At 32.7% G+C, this 21204-nt stretch overlaps 1 protein-coding gene across 7 annotated transcripts in view; it reads right to left on the bottom strand.

The window, feature by feature from the left end:
- MICU3 (mitochondrial calcium uptake family member 3) overlaps positions 1-21204 on the bottom strand; it is a 121914-nt gene that overhangs the window by 41401 nt on the left and 59309 nt on the right. For 4 of the 7 annotated variants that reach the window (XR_010134923.1, XR_010134924.1, XM_063709073.1 and 1 more), the window contains 5 exons: positions 20708-20779; positions 17158-17196; positions 9183-9278; positions 3241-3341; positions 2464-2635 (listed from right to left, as the gene is read on the bottom strand). Coding sequence is in view for 5 of the 7 variants with exons in the window: in XM_063709073.1 (XP_063565143.1) it covers positions 2464-2635; positions 3241-3341; positions 9183-9278; positions 17158-17196; positions 20708-20779 (480 nt within the window). In the remaining 2 variants the exon portion in view is untranslated. The remainder of the gene's footprint in view (positions 1-2463; positions 2636-3240; positions 3342-9182; positions 9279-17157; positions 17197-20707; positions 20780-21204) is intronic. The other 3 variants (XM_063709075.1, XM_063709074.1, XM_055349138.2) reach the window with 3 other exon arrangements.

The following is a 21204-nucleotide window of genomic DNA, read 5'->3' as shown; positions in this document are numbered from 1 at the left end:
TCTACTTTTTAAATGATCCAATCAATATCTGACCCCTTTTCCCTACTCTTACCCTGGTCCAAGCCATGCTTATCTATTGCCTGGGCACCTATAACAGTATCTTAACCTGTCTCTTCCTTTCAAAGCCAGGCCACCTAAAATCTATTCTGTTATATAGCAGCCAAGATATCTCTTGAAACATGAATCAGATATCTGGCACATGAATTAGACCACATCTGAGTGTCACAGTTGATTGTCAATACTTGTTGAATATTTGCTGAATGAGCATCATGCCTATGCTAAAGCAAGGTTCACAAACTTTTTCTGTAAAGGGCCAGAGAGTCAATATTTTCATTTTTACTGGCTACATGGTCTCTGTTGCCTCAACTTTACCATTATAGTGTAAAAACAGCTGCAGACAGTATATTAAATGAATGAGCATGGCTGTGTTCCAATACAATTTTACTTACAAAAATAGCTGCAGTAGTTTGCTGACTCTTGCTTTAAAGTTTAAATACTATAGTGGCTTCCCATCACTCTTACAGTCACTATTTGCATAACTAAACTTCTTACCTTAGCCTACAGAGTCAAAAGATTTGACCCATATCTACCTCTCCTTACTCATCTTCTACAATTTTCCTGTCCACTTACTTTACCTTTTGGCATTTTCTCAAATAAACTAAGCTTCTCTGTCCTCAGGCCCTTGGCATTTGCTGTTACCTCTGTCTAGAAGACTTTACCCAGAACTTCGCATAGCTCATTCTTCACAGTCTCTCCCCAGAAGTTACCTCTTCACTCTTCAGCAAAGCTCTTCCTAACAGTCTACCTTCTTTTCCAGTCCCCATGGCTCTTGCTCCCTTTCATAACGTTTATCAGTATCTGAAAGTATGTCTTTTTTTACTTGTTTGTCTCTCCACTAACATACATTTCCATGAGAGAAGGATTTTGCTTATGTTGCCACTTTAACCCCAGTGGTTGGAATAAAGCCAAGTAAATAGTAGATGCTCAATAAATATCTGCTAGGTAAACAAATGAAAATGAAAGTAATTTAGAAATGTAAAGTGCTATTCAAATATTAGTAGCTGTTATTCTTCTGGAGAGAAGGAGATGAGAGATGGAAGGAAGGGGAAGAGTTAAGTAGGTGGAAGGAGGGGAAAGACATAAGTAGAGTGTGGTAAGAATATCATTGGCTTAGAAAGCCTTGGATTTGAATCCTTGGACAACAGTCTAAGTATCTGAAAGCCTCAGCTTCCACTATTCTAAAAGAAATATGCTGAAGAAAGGTGTCAAGCCTGGAAGGTTGCTCTGAGGATTGATGAGGTAATGTAGAAAAAAAAAATCAACGAGAATCAATTAATTTTGATTCACGTGCAAATTTTTCCATTTCTACAAGTAATCATTTGTGGTGCTTAAGATACTTCTAGAAATTGGAATTTTTCAGAAACTGAATTTAACTTTAAAAAACTTAACCTTTTAAGTTACAGATTTTAATATTTCCATTTAATAAAAGCAAAAAAAAAAAAAGCAGATTCAAGTCCCTAAGTAATACCTCAGTAGCTGGAAAAATTGCACTACTAGGGTAGTACAATTTTCAATATTTATTTTTAGGGAAGTACCTATGAATTGGAAAAATTCCGTTTAACATGGAAAACAGACAAAAAGTACTCTAATTTGGAGATATCGTAAACTAATTGCCAAATGCATGAAGTCTTTTTTTTTTTTTTCATTCCTTAGGGGAAATGGAGAATTGTTAACATTGTCACAGTGTATCCATTCTAAACAAAGTCAAACTGTTTGCAAGTTTTTCTTGGATGACTAACCTGATCCTTGTCTAAACACAAATAGAAGGCAATATATCTAAAACATCCCACGCTTGAAGAGGTGCTTGTAACACTAGTTCTATTTGGTGGCAATGATGCATTCAAATACCACTAGATAATGCAACTGTTCAGAAGCACTGACAACACATTTGTTACTAAACAAATAGGCAATCAGTTGTCCCAGGTTCTTAACCATTCATGCCATCTAAACTCTTTGAAAAACTTCACTTCAGCTGATGATAAGATCACTCACTCATCAATGGTGGTCTTCAAATGACCTTTTATTAAGGGTGTTACGGAAAGGAATAGAGTGTGACAGAAATGATGTCAACATAAACTGTTTTTTATGAGGTGATGTTTAGGTAGTAGTCAAAGCATACAGCTAAGTGGAATTCTGAAAAATGATATTGTTAATTTGAATAAAACAATTGGTAGTAGCCTAAAGGAGTTTTGAAATACCTAAGAAAAATGTGGATATCTACCCAGAATATACAATTAATTTATTTTTAAAAGTGTAGCCAGAGCATTTAGGACACAGAATGAAATACATCCAAGATATCTTTTAATCCACAGAGAAGCCAAAGAACTAACAAAAGGGCAATGTGTTTTAGAGGCACATATTACAAAACAGTAACATAACCAACTAAATATGAGGATTAGATACCTTTTCTTCAGGTATACTGTAACGCACATTTTCTAAAAATACTGATGTATTTTCCACATTTGTATATCGTAAAAGAATATGAGCAAAATCTTCTTCACTGATGGTATTCATTCCATTTGAGTAGGAAAGGAATTCTATTTCTAGAACTTCTGTTTGGAGATTATCCATGAATCTATGACAAAAATGTAATAAAGAAGGAAAAAGATAAATAAAGAGTAATCGTAACAGGAGATGAGCAAATACTCACTGTCCTAGAAAAGGTTATATGGAAATAATTGTATGATGACGCAAAGATTAATAAAGTTCCTCCCTGTAAATGAGAATGAAAAGAGCACACGATCTGTGAGGCTTTACCACTTAATGACTGTAGCACCCAGGGCAAATAACCTAGCCTTTCAGGGGTTTAGTTTCCTCATCTATAACATGGGGATAACAAAAGTACCTTGCAGAATAGCAATGATACTTAAACTACTTGTTACTATCACTGCAGCTTATTGAGACAAGGAATTGGCAACATACTTTCTTCTGAATATACAAGAGATAACAATCAATCCAGATATCTGGAATTTTTTAAAAAATTCAATAACTTCCTGTTATAATTATCAATATAACCACTGGTATGTAGGTACTGATAAATGTGGGTATTTATTATACAGATGATCTTATTTAAAATTAAAGTAACAAAGAGGTGAGTATTGCTGTACTAGACAATTTCTAAAGATCCTTCTGATTTCAGTAGGCTAATAATTTTTAATAAAAATATATAAATAAGCTCACCTATAAAAATCTTCAAAGTTGAGCTCAGCTTTTCCTTTCTTTCCAAAAAAGTGTACAAGAAGTGTAGTATCTGTTACTAAACTTGTGATGTCATCAGCACGCTTAAAAAAAATCACAATTTAAAAGTTAGCTTCAATAAAAGAAACAGAATAGGGATACCCAATATTTCTCAAAGAATTCTGTTATCAACATACAAACATCAAGAATGTAAATATATTAATATTAGAATGAAAAACACAGGCATATTAATACATGCAATTATAGTTAAAATAAAGCTCACATTTTAATAATAGAACTTTGAATGGAACTGATCATTGTACTCAAAAATTTTTGAAGACGTGATTTAAGAAATGTTTAATCTCAAATTATGCATATAGGATTCTATCTTTTAAATTATCTAAAATAATTGAAATCCTTTAATAATCATCTAAATATTCTATTTTTATTCAAGTAATTAGTTTGGATTTTCCTAATCAATCTGAAAAATCTGTTTTTTTAAATGATGTTCCAAAGAGGTAACCTCTTCAGATATATTGAATAAATGGAGCTGACAAAAGAAAGGTCCCAAGTTTCACAAAACAGCTTCCCTTAACCACTGTATTCCACAATTATGATACTTTAAATGGATACTGTATTTGGAAAGAGAAAAACTAAAGTAATAATATGACCTTGAAAATTTATATGATCTATAATTTTTTCAAAGTCTTACATAACACGTCAAATGGATAAAAAATTAATTCCAGAGGATTTTTGCTTTCCCACTCAATAAACTAAGTTCTAAGTATTTTCTTAAAACTGCTTGGTTATAGTCCTTATAAAGTATAATGGCCTATGAAAATCATCCACCTTCCTTTAATATAGCTTTATAGATCTTCCTCTTCTCTCCTTCCCTTCCTTCCTTCCTTCCTTCCTTCTCCAGTTGGCCATTAACTCATTTCATAAACTCAGGTACAAAAAGCATAAAATTCAAAGGACTATAACTCTCCTATACATCACCCTAGGAAATGTGAAAAAAAAGAGTTTAAATAATCCTATTTTTTATTCAAGAAAAATAGCTGTAGATAGGCACATAGTTTTTAGCTTTTTGTCCAGAACCCTTATAGTACTCCATAGAAAACATAAGACAGAAAACAAATACTTCTCTACAAAGGATCAGTCTTCTGTGGTTGCTGACCAAAAGTCTCATTCACCCATATACTAAATTTTCATATTCCTTTGATTCCTCATAGCCCTCTTCCTAATCTTTCATAAAGATGGCAATTTTGTCCTTCATAACATTTGTTAAATCTTTATTTCCTTTCTCCATGGACCAAATCTTCTTCTCTTTTAATGATTAAAATGGAGTAACAAAGACCACACCTGATTTCCCCTGCACATGTCCCCTTTTAATGCATTAAAATCTGTTTCTAAAGTGACTAATTATTCACATGTCTTAAAAACTCCAGCATGTAGGGTCATCTGTACTTTAAATTATCTAAAACTGTTGACATTCTTTAGTAATCGACTAAATATTCTATTCACATTTAAGTAATTTAGTTTAGATTTTCCTAATCATTTCCAGCATATAACCTCCTTGTCATTGTTTGGTAGATCTCTACTACTACTTCTCTGTTTACTTTGTTGAGAAATCCCAAGAATTCTCCATAGCTGGAATACCTGAGAAGTTGTCTACAATAAAACCAACTTCTTTGAGGATTTGATAGTAGTTTGATCTGTTTGCCCGGAGGAAAAAAAATACAGCCAGGTAGCCAAGTGTCACATACTATGTTTTAAATGCATCTTCTTGAATAAGCTTCTTATGAAACTTGAGGGATATTAGTGGTGCCAGTCTTTTGGGGCTCCATAAGTGAGGGGAGACTAGTATAATTGGAGTAGCTCTCAAAGGCATTACTGTCCCCAGAACTTTAAGTTGAAGAGGCAGCCTGCTCTAATAGAACAAGATTTAAAATTAGAAGACATGGGTCACTGACTTTTTTTACTTTCAGCTTTCTTATCTATAAAATGGGAATAATCCTAACCATAACAACAATTTTGAGGATAAAGTTAAAATATAAGCAAACAAATGTTCTTATTAGTAGTCATAAGATGCAAATAACTTCTGGGAAAAAAGAAATCTGGTATTAATTATAGGCACTTTTTGTGATTTAATAGAGTCTAGCTTAATAAGTTTATTATCTTACTTATTATCCGCTTAAATTAGTAGTAGGAGGAAATATTTCAGAGGTTACTCCATGCTCGAGTGGAGCATAAGAGTAGAGGCGCCTCTGTCTGGAAGCTAGAGGAATGGGGTGGGAGGAAAGGAGACAAGAGTAGATCAGAAGGGGGAAATGTTGTTTTTGAAAAAGTTGCTTGCTTCACAAATAGCCAGTATTGTGGTGAGCAAATAAGATGAGTTTAAAAGTCAGACTGCTGGCTTTGAATCCAGGCACTTCTCATAATTTAAGTGATCTTAGAGAAGTTAATCCCTCGAGGATATTACTATCTTAAGGAATAATAATTGTATCTATCCCAAAGGGTTGTGGTAAGGATAACACATTTAAATCATTTAGCCCTCTGACTAGTGTACTGTAAATGCTCAGTAAGTGTTAGCTGTTATTATGTATTTTTGTCAAATATATTTCAGGACACTGAAAAGGGACTAAACACAGAAAAGAATGTTGAATCTTAATGAAAAAAAGATTTTTACATCATACACTCTTACTTCTTTTTTGCTGTTGAAATTACATATTATATACATCTGGAAAAAAAGCCTTAAAATGAGTGGTTACAGGAACAGCAAAAGTTAGTGAATTCAGATAACATAATTAAGGAATGTTTTCTTACAGTGTGGGATGTCCTTTTCAAGACACAGTATACTAAAATAAGATGGCTTTGTCTTATACAGGTTTTAAATAATGACCTCATTCAGCCAGTTTTTCTCCTGCCCACTGATCAGAGCAGATCTTCACTTAACAGTCTTTCAGCATCAAAATCTTATGAGATGTATGTTGCACTTATCCAGATAATCCAGATCCAATGAGGCATAAGTAACAGTGACATCAGAGAAACGAAAATGAAAATGGGGAAAACTTTTCCCCCATTCAGTGAAACAGAGTACTGCTCAGCCACTGAAAACTATACCAGTGTCCTTGGGATCTGAACAGTGTTATGTAACTTACATCACCCAAGGACTGAGAGAAAAATAGAGACTTTATTCCTGTGATTCTTGTGCTCATTGTTAAAATAAAATGAACTCGGGTGTTTTCATAACAAAGGGAGAAAAAGCCACCAAAGAACCCCATGGGCCATTTATTCAAAGGACATTATCTTACTTTGTTTTGATTAAAAACTATTTAAAATGATTTCATCAAAAATAAAATAAACTTGCATGAAATATAAATATATCAAACTATTAAAGGGTTTAAAAATATTATTTTAACATATTTTTATTGATTATAATGTGATAATAACCCTACGAGGTACCCAAGGGCTAGAGGAAATCTTCAAACTTTTGATTTTGTTAATGAAGTTTTTGAATAATCCATTGAAATTTACCAAGAATATGTAATTTAAAGCAAATTTAAAGCAAAATTTTACATTTCATCTGTAGAACTCAAAACAGTGTTTATAATTTTGACACTGACACACTGTATTCAACAGTTGCACAATATACTCATCATACTGCACTAAGAATTTATTATATATGATTTTGGTTAGAAAGTGGTCTTAGCTCTGATATTCAAATTTTCATTATATGGTTTCACAATAATTGGAGACACAGAGTTTTACTGTAATTTAAAAAATCTATGGTTAGAAACAGCTCCAGACTAGAATATGAGGGGCTAATAACCCAATTTCCCTATAATAAACAGATTTTATCTCAATAATTACATATTAAATATACAATAAAGAAATACAAATAACAAATAGATTTCCAAGCCTTCTTTCTGAACCAATTTGAATCCTGAAATACTAATACTATAAACAATTCTGTGTTCCACTGGTATTCACAGTAACCTATAAGGATTTATATAATTAGTTGTAAGTGAACTGTAGTTAATTCTCAATTATTATTCTAATGTGGGAGGGTAGTAACAGATAATCCCCAAGTAATTATTTTACTTTGGAACACGATATAAGTTTTCTTTTCTTTTCCTCTTTTTCCTTTCTTGATTGTCTCCATCAGATTTACTTTCATGAAATTTGATTCAATTCATTCATTAATTTAGCAGCTTCGGATCAGAGTGTGGATTAATTACAGCCAATAGTGTGCTGGCAAACTGAGTTGTCCAGGAAAAAAAAAAAAAGGCGGATTTGTAATGTTGGCCAGTTTCTGTGGTATTCATACTCCTATCACGGCCACTTTCAAGTAACAAAGGGGGTGTCACAGAATGTTGAGTTGGGAAGAGGTGTGCAGAATTAATTAGCTCTGGGAAGCTGTAATAGCCCACAGCTCCTCCAGTCTATCTACAACAGAACCATATACCTTTTCCAAAGATCTTACAGAAATCATATAATTCTCTGAGTACACAGGAACTGACTGGTTTTCTGATATTAAACTTCCCAAGATTTAAATTAAATTCAACATCTGATTAGCAGATTTTGTCTAACTGAGAATGTCTACCAGAGTTAAATGGGATGAAGATAGTTGGAGGCTGGAAGGTGGATACTCTAGTATGGGGAGAGACAACAATGATATGACTGTTGATTTGAAGCATGGAAGCTACGACACAGTTGACTTGTATGGACTCTAGGAGTCCCAGTTGCTCTTATTTTTAAGCACTGACTACTACAATGTGCCTACCTAATGATTACAAAATAAAGTGCTTCTAAAATATCTGTAAATGGAACATCTGCCACTTCATACCTAAACATGGCTCATATTGAAAAGGTAATTTTAAAAGGTAATTGTTGGTCATAATTACATCACATCTATATATCACAGACATATTAAACATAGGACAAAATACTTTAATTGCTTTGGGACTTTAAAACTGAGCAAGGATGACAAAATTAACATTTTCAAGTGTTTGCCCTAGTCTAGATATGTCAATAGAGTAACATTGTATATATGGATAACAGAAGTCACAACTGATTCCAGTTTACTTCTCCAGATATTTTCAGGTGTAACTTCTAAAAGTTAAATTTAAAGTTTAGAAAAAGAAATGAGAAGCCCACTTTAAAGAGAAAGAGATAATGAAAAATAAATCTCAGTATTTATTGAAAAGTCTTTTCTGGTAAGACCGCTAGCTGCCTCTAATAAAGTTCTTAGGAAAAATTCTTAATAAGAAACACAAAACAGTGTTTCTAAGATATGGCCCATCTTGAAAAACTAGAAATCCCTATTGACAGTAGCGTAAGAATGGGATAATGAAAGCAGCCCACTCCGATGCAGCAGTACGATGCAGATCTGTAACAAATTCATAAACAGTAATAGAACTGAAATAAGGTCGGTCTGCTTTTTATTTTCACTATGCACTGGCAATCTTAATGTCAAGGTAAAATATTCCTCCCTTCCTTGACTGGCTGTTCCTACCATACCTTCTCAAACTCCCATACCCCAGGCCCTTGGTAAGACACTCACTATCAATACTAGGAAATTTGTTTAAATCTAACATAACTCTGAAGAGTCAGGTATCTTTTACTGGGGGAAACATTTCAGCATTTCATGTAACATGGTAAATTGTAAGCTTAAAAGATTCAGTGAAACTTTAAAATATATATATTGTAATTTCTAGAAAGTCATCCTTAAGTTAAAAAAAATGCCATTTCCTTCTAATTAAGTTGAACTGTCAAAGCTGATGTATTCAAATACACAGTTTATATATAGTAATTTTTGCTGTACTAAAACAATGGAAAATGTAACATACATGTTGGGTTTCATCACTGTGACTAAAATGAAATGAGGACTAGATTAACAAGATGGCAAATAGTACAAGGACCTTGTTGAGGTTTAATTATACCTCTGCGAGGTCTGAAAACAGTGCTTGGCTTGTGTTACGTCTCAGTGTATCCCAATAGCTTCTGGAGACAAGTTCCTCAGCATCTGTTTTAAGTACCTGTAGAAGTTTTAAGAAGCACAACTGAAATCTAAAGAATAGTTACAAAGAATGATAATTTATACACTTTAAATCTAACCAACCTTGAAAAGGAAACACATTAGCTTACCTTTTTTTGTTTGTTTTGTTTTCTGCTGTGCACCACAGTATTGTATTACACTGCTGATAACTCACATACTTTCAAAGGTGTAATGGTATATAACCACTATTTCTAAGTACAATGTAGCTTTGTCGAAAAGAATCAAATTCTCCGATCTCTCCTTCTGCCCCTCTACTGAAACGTGTGTAACTTCTAAGAAAGGGTGAAAAAAAATTCTATTCACACCTTGTGTGAAGTAAATTTGTTTGGGAAAAATTTTGGTAACTTTGTAGCAACCTATTAAAAGATACATTATTGGTGGCTATCATTCATCTTGCTAGTGTATCGAAGATTCAAAATAACTTTATCTATACTTTACAGAAACAAAGTTTAAATTCATCCCAAACTTGTCAAAAAGAAATAGACCTGTTTTAAGTCAAAGCACTCAAAACTACTTGAGATTTGGCAGGTGTTTCTATTGTGAATGGTTACGGTACTTCTTATTATTTATTACAAGGACAGAATACTAAATTCTGAGAACAGGGTAGTCTGAAGGAGATATCAGGAAGTGTAGATTAAAAAGTGTAGTCTAATCACTCTAGGAAGATGTCAAACTGCAAGCCTAACTTGGATCCCCATAAACAAAAATAATTAAACCCAGTTTCTGTCAGGATTTATCAGGGAAGATTTCACAGGTTCTCAGGTGGTCTTTTGGTTAATGTGAGATGAAATGCTGCATGGTGTACTCAAGAGTGACTGGATGAAAACAGAACTTTTCTTTCTTTCATTTTGCCTTAATCTTTAAAAGTCCAGTGCTCCTAATAAAATTATATGCATCTAGGAATTATTTCAAAGGTCCTCTAAGTTTCAATTCACTATTACTAACTAGAAACACTGCCCACTGCCTATATTTTAATAAAATCTTAATAAAATGTAAATAAAGTATTATTTAGCAGGAACCATTTACATAACACAGACATAAATATTACCATAACTATAAATGTAGCAAATTGACAGAGAATCTGCATCACTCCCTTTATAATGATATAAGCTTTAACTAAGCAGTTATAAACTAAACAGGTAAAACTAGCTAAATATAGAACTAATACAGTTCATTTTATTTTATATAGATATGGAATAACCTCAATAAATACTAGCTAGATCAAATGTTGATCTGAAAATATTATTCACATATTTTGAATGTGGATGCGTTTTAAAAGTTCAACTCAGAAGGTTAATATGTGATAAAGAAAGGGATTGTTAAACCCACCAAACTAGAAAATAAGGCTTACTGTGCACTACTGTTAGAAGAGTAGCAGGAATGATTCACTTTGTGAAGCCATACCTCATCCTTACTTCCAAACACTGTCCACCATCACACACACACACACACACACACACACACACACACACACACACACACACAAATATATTTAGAACGTATTAAGAACTAAAATTAGTTTAACCAACCATGTATTTTGTGGGCAAGAAAAAGAAGTAAATATATTAATTATTTCCAAATGTTGGGGTTAGGATATTTTAAATTTTCTTCTTGCTTTGCCATATTTGAAAATATTTTGAAAATGTGTATTTATCTATTAGGATAATACACAACTTTTCAAATTTAAAAAATCTTATTTAGAACATAACAGTTTTACAAGTGTCCTGCTGCAGAAAGCTTTCTGGTTCATCATTTGGCCTCAGGGATTAAATAATGCTAGGATATACTACTGAATTGCTGTAACTGGATATATTTGTTTTTGTTTTATCTTACATCATCTTTTAAATAATTATAAAGTTTCTGAGGGCAGAAACAACATCCTTACAGCAACTACTGCTGCAGGAAAAAACAGCTAATAAATCAGTGATATGCCTGGCACACTCACTGACTCCTATATATGTATCTGTTCTGGAGACAGTTTTAAATGTTTTAAACAATTTGAACGATGAAGTTAAGAGTACATTCTCAGAATACGCAAACTAGTAGGAAGTTTTATCACCACGAAAATATAATACAATAAGGATATTTTACATAAGCTTAAAGTAGCAATGAAAGTCAGACTAGATTTTAATAGCAAGAAATGCAAAGCAAATATAAAACCAGAACATATCTATGCATACAGGCTAAGTAAGGAAAGGGTGACAGAGAAAAATGCCCAGGTGTAACTGGACACTTTGATGGCTGTGAAACAGACAACTATGATGCTTTGATATGTAAATAGTAGACCAATACGCAAAGACTTCCTGAAGTTTTCTCGGTTATCTTTGTTTGCTATCTGAGCTACTGGCCCCTTTACCAGATGTCATGTAAAATGTGTAGACCTTCATTAAAAGAGGTAAAAGAATATACAGTTAGGTAGCCCAGAACTTCACAAGTGAAAGGCACAGGCAAAATGATGTCCTGGATGTAGTGTGCCCTGTAAGTCTGACACATTTTTTGCTTAAGTTCAGAGTCTGTTATTGATAGAACTTCCTTACACTTTGTAGTTTTGGTCAAAAGCACCCAGGGCATTTTTGGCTGAGCCAAAGCAGGATCCCATTCAAGGCATTCCATGCCACATACGACTGAAAGGGAGGAAGGCAGCAAGAAAGGAAGGAGACAAAAAAGGAAGGGAGGAAGGAAAGAAGGAAATAAAGAGGGAAGGAGGAAAGGAGGGGAAAAGGCAGTTAGGAGGAAAGAAGATTGATTTAGAGATGGTTAATATATCACTGTGCTAAGCAGAATAATGGCTCCCTAACGCTGCCCATGTTCAGAGAGCCAAATACCCTGTCTGAATAAAGGGTCTAAGAAGGTTCTATTCAGAGATTAAACAAACTAGGGGAAAAATAAAGTAACAGCCCATAGGAACAGATAGTAAACTGTCTTTGCTATTAGTGATATTTAAACACAGACAAACACACACACATGTTAAAACTATATAATTCGTGTCACTATGACAACCATGGCCCTAAAAACTGTAATCTGAGACTTGTTATTTAAAGTTACATGGCACTGCACCCTAGGTATATCATAGGAAAAAAAGAAAAAGAAAACTGAATACAATCCTCCCAGGAAGAACATATCCTTAATCTAGTCCTTAAAGAATCTGAACAGAGACTTTCCAACAATTGTATGCCCACAACACAAAACTGCTAAAGACAAAAGAACATAAGCCACCCTAAGTGAGAGCCAGCAGAAACAAACAACAGAACCAGATGTGCAGACTTCCAATACTGAAATGCTTAGCTAGGGAATACACGGTAACTTTGATAACTTTGAAAAATATGAAGCTAGATTTGAAAGAATTATTCAGGAAAAACAGACTATCAAAAATTGTTTTACTCTTAAAAAAATAGTCAAATAAAACTCTTAGAAATTTAACCGCTGAAATTTAATATCAGATTATATATCTCTAGTAGAATTAATGAACCAGAAGATAAACATGAAGAATTATGCACAATGCAGCATGAAAAGATAAAAATATGGCGAACTGTTAAGGAGAAATTAAGAGGCATAGAAGAATGAGTATCTTTTTAATATTTGGTGTGATGAAACAGGAAGTGTGCCTACAGCACTACTGCTGCATGCTGAAGTACCATGGTTGTCTTAAGAAAGAACACCTGTGTGATGGTTTGTGTTGCAAGCTGAACTAGCCACTTTTTTCATGAGCCACCACTTTTACTTGAAAGAACAACTAATAGACAAACCACGGTTATTCAGATTTCAGTACCTGGAAGACATTTTTTTTTTGAAAATGAACCAAGCGAGAGCCTGTCACTTGAAAGTAAACAACTGACAGTATTTATTGCCAAAATAACATATTGCAACAGATCGAATGCAAAACAGCTATGAGAAACCAGCTGTCTTCTAGTAAGCTAGACATTAAAGAGATCTGCAAAAAATGTAAAACAATACCACTCTTCTCACTACATTTTTGAAGTTGTTTTTCCTACATTAAAATGTTTATGTTAACATATGAGTTTTTAAATTATTGTTTTAAAAGACTAATATTTTTAAATTCTCAGTTTTAACTTCTAATATAGTAAATACATAATATATAACATATGTAAACAAAATATCTTTTGGATCCTCAATAACTTTCGACAGTGTAATGGGATCACAGACCACAATGCTTGAAAGCCACTGTTTACAGCCAAAAAAGTGAATTAACTAGGACTACATATAACACAGATGAAACTGGCAATCATGATGTTGGGTCCAAGAAACAAGAGACAGAAACATTCATATAACATGATGCCAGTTACATAAAGTACAAAAAGGGGTAAAACTAAACTACACTGTTTAGGATGCATAAGTAGGTGGTAAAACCACAGAACAAAGCAAGTAAGTGATTTACATAAAAGTCGTGATTGTGTTTATCTTTTGAAGGACATTGAGGGATTATGAGTGGGGACACACTTGAAGGGGATTCGTGGTATATGGCAGTATTTTACTTCTTGATCTATATTATGGTGGTTATAATTTTATCATTATTTATTTTATTGTATATTTACGTTTTAATTATAGAAAATTTCTGAACTAAAATATATTTTAAAAATCAGGGAAAGCTTCATCATCAGTACAGGAAAAAACAGTAAGTAGCATAAAACATTAAAATAGAGGTAGGTAGTATATTTATTCTGATAACTAAAAGAGATTTTAGGGCAAAAACATTTCTAGAGATCTAGGGATAGCATATAATAGAGGATTCAATTCACTAAGATGATATAAATAATCTATAATCTTATACAGGTAACAACAATTCAAAATACATAAAACAAAAATTAAGAAAACAGTAAGTAGAAGTTAACAAATCTACTGTAATGTGTAATTTAACATACTAATTGACAAATCAAGCAGACAAAAACATTAGTAATGACAGAGAAGATTTAAAACACATAACTAACATGCTTGGTAATATACATCTGTATATATTACACAACCCTGTACCCCAAACTGGAAAATACACATTCTTTTCAAATACAGATCATTTAAGAATATTGATATTGTTTTAGTCCATAAAAAAGTCTCAATATACACCAAAGAATTGGTATAAAAACTGGTATGTTTTCTGTCAGCAATGAAACTAGGAGAATTTAGAATAATCTTCTAAAAAAATCCTCTTAATACATGCCAAAGTCAAATGTACTTGGCTTTTGGCATTATTTATCCTTTTGAATTTTTGTACTTCTTTTCATCACTGTGCAATGATGAAATTAAGAGTTGACCACATGAGAAACAGGAAAAGAATCACGGTTATTTGGAACAGAAAAGGTTATAAGGTAACAGCTGTCTTCATGAATACAAAGGTGTATGCTCAGTTTTACACTGTAGCAGGAAATAACGTGATGGAAAATAGGCAGCATCTACTGTAAAAGTGATTAAATTTTGGAACAGTTCACTACAGGGACCACAGAGGCTCTATCTCCATAGTAAAAAGCCAAACGGGTCACTGCTTTCCCTGAGGAAATCTTCCTAAAGGTAGAAACTGGCTCTTATAAATCTCTTAGTTTATATCCAGCTCCATGATCTATACTCAAGTTAGACACTTGAGTTAATTTACAACTCTGGAAACTAGCAGATAATTGCTAGTTAATTCATAACACCATATTAATAGATTTGTATAATACTTGTATCAATGATATTTCATATACATTTTCAGGCTGTTGGAATTTTTTTCTAATTGTAAATGAATGTCCCTTGTTTGCTTGTAGTTTATGAAAATAATAACTCCTTATTGAGCAAATATTTTTCTATTATAGGAAATTTAGTTTATCTAACCAAGTAAACTCATAGGGGAGTTGAAAAATCCTGTAATATTTTAGACTATGTAAAAATGACATCAAGTTACATCACTTTAATGTGTGCCTTTTACATGAGAAAAAGCTGTCTTCTATAAAATGAAATAAATAAAAAAATATTACCACAATAAAATGTAAAAATCATAATTTTTTATTAAACAGGCATAATATAAATATAATTTGCGATTTAAGTCTGCTTCTCAATATTGTCTTAATGTCTCAGTGACTGCAATTTGCATATGTAGTTTAAACTAGAGCAATATTAGGATCTATTTTCTTTTAGCAATGTTATTCTGAGATGTATTTTTCTTAAAAAAATGCATAATCACCCTATATGAAAACTGCTTATGAGATTAAGGGAAAAATAAAAATTGTCAAAGTTAGAAAAATGGTTCATACGATGATGACATATTACATTAGAAAAATAAATCATAGGTCAGGCACGGTAGCTCATGCCTGTAATCCCAGCACTTTGGGAGGCCGAGGTGGGTGGATCATGAGATCAGGAGATCAAGACCATCCTGGCCGAAATGGTGAAACCCAATCTCTACTAAATATACAAAAATTAGCTGGGCGTTGTGGCATGTGCCTGTAATCTCAGCTACTTGGGAGGCTGAGGCAGAAGAATCACTTGAACCAGGGAGTTGGAGGTTGCAGTGAGCTGAGATCACGCCACTACACTCCAGCTGGGCGACAGAGCAAAACTCCATCTTAAAAAACAAACAAACAAACAAAAAAAACCCCATAAAGTCCTAAGTATTATATGGCATATGGCATTATAATCTGTGAGATTTTCATCTTACACATTCCAGAAATTGTTGAAATCATTAACAGAGTAATCCTTTAAAAATGTAAAGGAAATGACAGGCTTTACTTAATGGAAAAGAGTAGTGATTTCTGTAGAAAAAATTTAAAGTATCTTGTAAGTAAACAAAACAATTACTTATATGGATCCTGTGGACTTGGCTTGTTTCTCAACCCATTCCAGGTCCATTTTGTATAATGAGGAGAAACATCTTAGGTTTAGTTTACGGGGATCAGCCTCCAGTAGCTGTTTAAATCTGTAACAGAATTAGTTTTTATAGTTTGGAATTTTGATTAACTATCCAATACAGGAGACAATACATCTACTTTTAGAATTGTAAACTACAACTAGAATACTTTTAGCAGGATAATATTAAATCAGTGACCCTGAATTCAAGGGCTCCTATGGTGGAATTTGCAAAAATTGAGGGATCCTTGCAGGAGGCTTAAGGATCCTTGGGGAAATTAAGTGAACTGCACATGTTTACATTCAAAAAGGGCCATGGCCTGTTCTTCTTTAGCAGCTGGGCTAACCAAAAGTGCTGACTTTCTCAGGAGAAGAGAAAGAAGAAAGCTCAGCATAAGAAGAAGGGTACAACTGGAAGTTCATCTACAGAAATTCTCAATTTTTTTAAGACAAGAAAAGTCTGAAAGTCATTATCCTCTTTAGAAATAATATGATAAACTGATATATCAAGTAGCAGCTTACACCAGATTTTTGTGTAGAGCAGAGGAAATGGCAGGAAACAAAGTCTTTGAAAAAAATTGTGAGCAAAAGTGAAAATGAAAAAAAGTCTATCCATTAAGACACTTATTAGAATTGAACAAAGACTGTACATAAGATGGATAGATCTGGTTCATAAAATACCTGTGTTCTGCAGGAACATAGCCTGAGAATCTGCTCTCTCTACATTACTCTTCAAATACTGCTAAAAAATATAAAATTTCAATTATTATGTTTTAATTGTTGTACACTTACCTTTTCCTTATTTTAATCTAAAGTTAAAGATATGTAATTATTCTGCATATTTTAGTCTTCGCATAAATCTAGGAATGAAATGTAACATTATGGCTTCATTGCACCTATTGTGTTCAATAAATTCCAAAACATTCTATTAGTAAACAGCAGATATAGCTTTATATAAAGAAATAACATTATCAAGTATAACAGGTGAGGGCTATATACATAAAGAACATTTAAAGTATTGTACATACACTATTAGTAGGAGAATGGTATCCATAAAGTTGAAGACGCTGACATAGAGCACAAAGGGCCAAATGAAGTGTCATATTTCAGAATGAACCCAAGTACAGCAAAAGAAAAAAGGAAAAAGACGACAAAATAATCAATTAGGAAGGGCAAATCATTATGCTACACTTTATATAGAGCACACGAACAATACAAGTGGGATAAATGTTAAAGATGAGTAGCAAAGTTTTAAAAATCTCAGATAATTAAACATTAAATGAATTTTTGCTCATTTCAACCATTTCATTATAACTTTCTAATAGAACTACTGCTTTGAGTAAAACACGTTGCCCTGAAGTATGCGATTTGATTTGGACATGCTTCCGCAATGCTACATGGCACAGGGGGAAATCCAGAGGCAGCAGCAAGGCAGTGGAAATGGTATGAGAGACCTGTGCTGGAATCCTGCTCTGCTGTGATCAGTGCTGTGACATTAGGCACATGAATCTCTCTAAGACTGTTTTCTCGTCTCCAAGCAGGTATAATACTTACCTGGTAGAACGGTCATGAGGACTAAATGGGAGTAACATTAACAATGAGTATAGCATGGAGCTTAGCACATAAGTGTCCCAAGAAATGTTATGTTCACTTCCCTTTTCCCTTCTGAATCACAGTTTTATTTTGGCATATAAATATTTTTAACTTTAGTTTTGATTTAATTTTTATTTAGGTATGTTAAGATTCAGTTTAAAGTAGCTACATGGTTCTACTAACTAAAGAATAAGTTTCACTACTAGCTAACCTTTTTGAGTGTTTATTACATTTCACATGGTTAAGTAGCTATGTGCTTTAACCTCCATACCAATCACATGTGGTCATTACTCCTAATGCCCCCATCGTACAAATGAGAAAAAACTGAGGAACAGAGAGGTTAAGGACATTGTCCAAGGTCACCCAGGTAATGAGTGGCAGGGCTAATACTCAAACCCCAAAAATCTGGCTCCTGAGCCTGTGCTATGCTGTCTCTCTTATGTAATTCATATATTTTCACAATAAGTTAAATTTTAATTGCCTCAAAACTCAGCCAAACTATTCTAAGAATATGTGGAATCATATTGTCATTTCTATCACCTTGATAACATCACCTTACATTTTACATAATCTTTTCTAAGTAAAGTAGTATAACTAAAAAAAACTTTAAAACTAAAATCTTTGATAACTAAAGTAATATAAAATAAAACCTCCCTGGTTCAGATTTGCATTATTTAAAATGTGATTAACAATGTTAACACTAATTATCATTATTGCTAAACACAGTAATGACTATTTGGAGAGCTATAGTGTAAAGTGCTGTTAGTTCCAAAGTTGTACTAAAGATTATTTCTGAATTGTTTTAAGGAAGAGCTCTGATAGCTACATTACAAAAGTAAGATTTTAGAAGTGCTATTTAAGTTACATAAAACAAATACTTCCGAGGTACCTGTGGATATCAAAGACTTTAGTAAGCATTCGTTTATATATAAACAAATTATATATTATATTACTTAAAAGTTATTTTAATCTGTTCTTTAAAACAAATCTCCTTCTCCATATATTTGAAAGGGAATGGTTCATTAACCCATATAAAATAAAATAATACAATTTAGGGTATGCTGGTATAATTTAGATTATATAATTCAGATGGATTTTTCCCTAATTAATCTAAGTTAATGAGGTTTTACTCTATCACTATTATAAAATATTTGCATTAAATCAATATTAAATTTCTTATACCTTGGCTGCACTGACGCTCAGAGCCAAATTTTGTGCTAACACTGTAGGTTTTCTCAGTGTGCATTGTCTGCTAATATTTTTCTCTTTTTTAGCTCCCTTTATTACTTGATGGATGTATTAATAAATGTTAATGACTAGAATAATACTGTATTTTTACTGGAAGATGTGTAAGTCCTCTCTGGAAGTAGTACAAATAAACAAATAAATAAAACAATTATATTTATATCCACTGAAATACTATCTACTTTATCATTAAAGTATATCAATAGATTCATTAACATTATTCAGCCTCCTTAAATAGTATTTTATTAACAACTTGCCTATTCAGTCAATTATAGTTAGACGTAATATATCAAAATTAAAATGACTGTTTACTCATTTAGTATATTATTTACAAGAAATAAAATTTAAGAAAGTATTCAATTCTCTAGTCTTCTTTGCTAATACTCGAAACAGTTGCAATTATGGGGCTATTCATGTAGGATTTATTAATTACTATTTGAAAATCATGAGACCTGAATTAAGTAGAGAACTACTACTGCCCCTTTAAATACTTGACTAACATTACAATGAACTCTTTGATTTTTTAAGACTGTCTTCCATAAGCTTTGTCAATAGTATACTGAGGGATGTTCAGTGACTACTGAGAATTATAGCATGGTCAAATATCCTGTAAAGCAGTATGTGCTATATAATCCTGATAATCTGCTTTCATTCAACTAAATATAAACGTATACTTCATAAATATATTGGGATTGAATATGGCACCCATCTGCTATAGATAATAATCTATGTTAAGAAAAACCTAATACATATTCTTATAAAAATGAGAATAATAAAAATAAAGTTTTAGCTCTCTGAAGTTAGTTATCTGAATTCTATGTAGGACAATTAAACTACTGCACAGGGCCATCAATTTGCAAATGAAACAAATGTCATTTACATGCCAACAAAATTCACTGTATTTCTGGTTATCTAAGTATCAGACAAAGAAATATGTCACAATGGATAAAAGTGAGGTTTTGGAGTTGGCCAGACACAGGTTCAAATCTTTGGCTTTGCCATTTAATAACTATGTAACTTTGGACAAGATACTTAACCTTCCCAATTATCAGTTTCCTCATCTATAATTATGGATACTAAGAGAATTGTTGGGTAGCTTAAATCAGAAATGTATGGAAAGCACCTAGTATAGTGTCCGATTGTAAGGTCTTAGTGCCTGTTTGTTATTTTTATTATGTGAACCTGGCCTATGGTCAGGCTGAAATACTTCAGATAAAAAGAAAACTGGTTAGGAAGATGGAGGGTAATGTTGCTTAACTCTAACTTCAGAAAAAGATGAAAATATTATGTATCCCAGAAGAAGAATCTCTAATATATACATCTAAGAATGGAAGAAAACATATTATCTCCTTCTATTCGTTTCGACAGTCACATTGTTATATTACCACTAAATTCTCTCACATTATAATTAAATCTTTGCAATTCACCTTTAAATTTTTACATGCATAATGATCTGTATTAATCTATTGTATGATATACCCTTCAAATCTCACAGATAACAATATGGATGAAAATGATTTAATGAATGATTATGGATACAGATGTTTAATATCAATATTTGAAGTAAATATTGATATCAATGCATATAAATACTGAAGCAATTTTTCTACATAAAAACTTTACAAAGTTTTCAAGAAAGGGACAGCTTCAAAGTTACAAACTTTAATTATTGTTTCTTAACATGAATAAAATAATTGTTGCCTAGAAAAGCCACCTAAAGCTACTATAAAGTATTCTTACCAGCACTGCACGCTTTTCTTCATCTCCTTTAGTTTCTCTCTTTTCATTTTTTTTCCTGAATATCTCTTGAAGCTGACAAAGAAATCAATCAAGAATCAAATATCCAACAAGAGTTTCTGGGCACCTATCTACTATTCTGGACTAGGTATATTCCAAAAACAAAGAAAACAGCTTCATCCACCAAGAACATTTAAACTGCTATAGATCTATTTTCTGATTTCAGTTTTTTCCCCCAAGAAGATATATCCTTTGGTACTGGTAACGCATAATTAAGTTAAATGTACTTAATGTTACAGTTTTACTTTTTCTCTAAAATGCAGACATCCACACAGGCAACTTCCAAAGGAGTGAGTTCCAAAAGTTAATCTTTTACTTTAAGTCAGGGGGATGGAACTTGGCAGTGTGGACATAGAACGTTCTGCAGAAAAACAGGCCCATTCTGAAAGTTCCTAAAATACAGTTGTGTACCATCATAGGAAAGCAACACTAACCTTGGC

This window comes from Gorilla gorilla, chromosome 7, assembly GCF_029281585.2.
Source record: "Gorilla gorilla gorilla isolate KB3781 chromosome 7, NHGRI_mGorGor1-v2.1_pri, whole genome shotgun sequence".
In the NCBI taxonomy this organism is placed as follows: Eukaryota; Metazoa; Chordata; class Mammalia; order Primates; family Hominidae; genus Gorilla; species Gorilla gorilla.
Note: the sequence above shows the minus strand (reverse complement) of the source record. Positions and strands in the feature narration are given on the sequence as shown.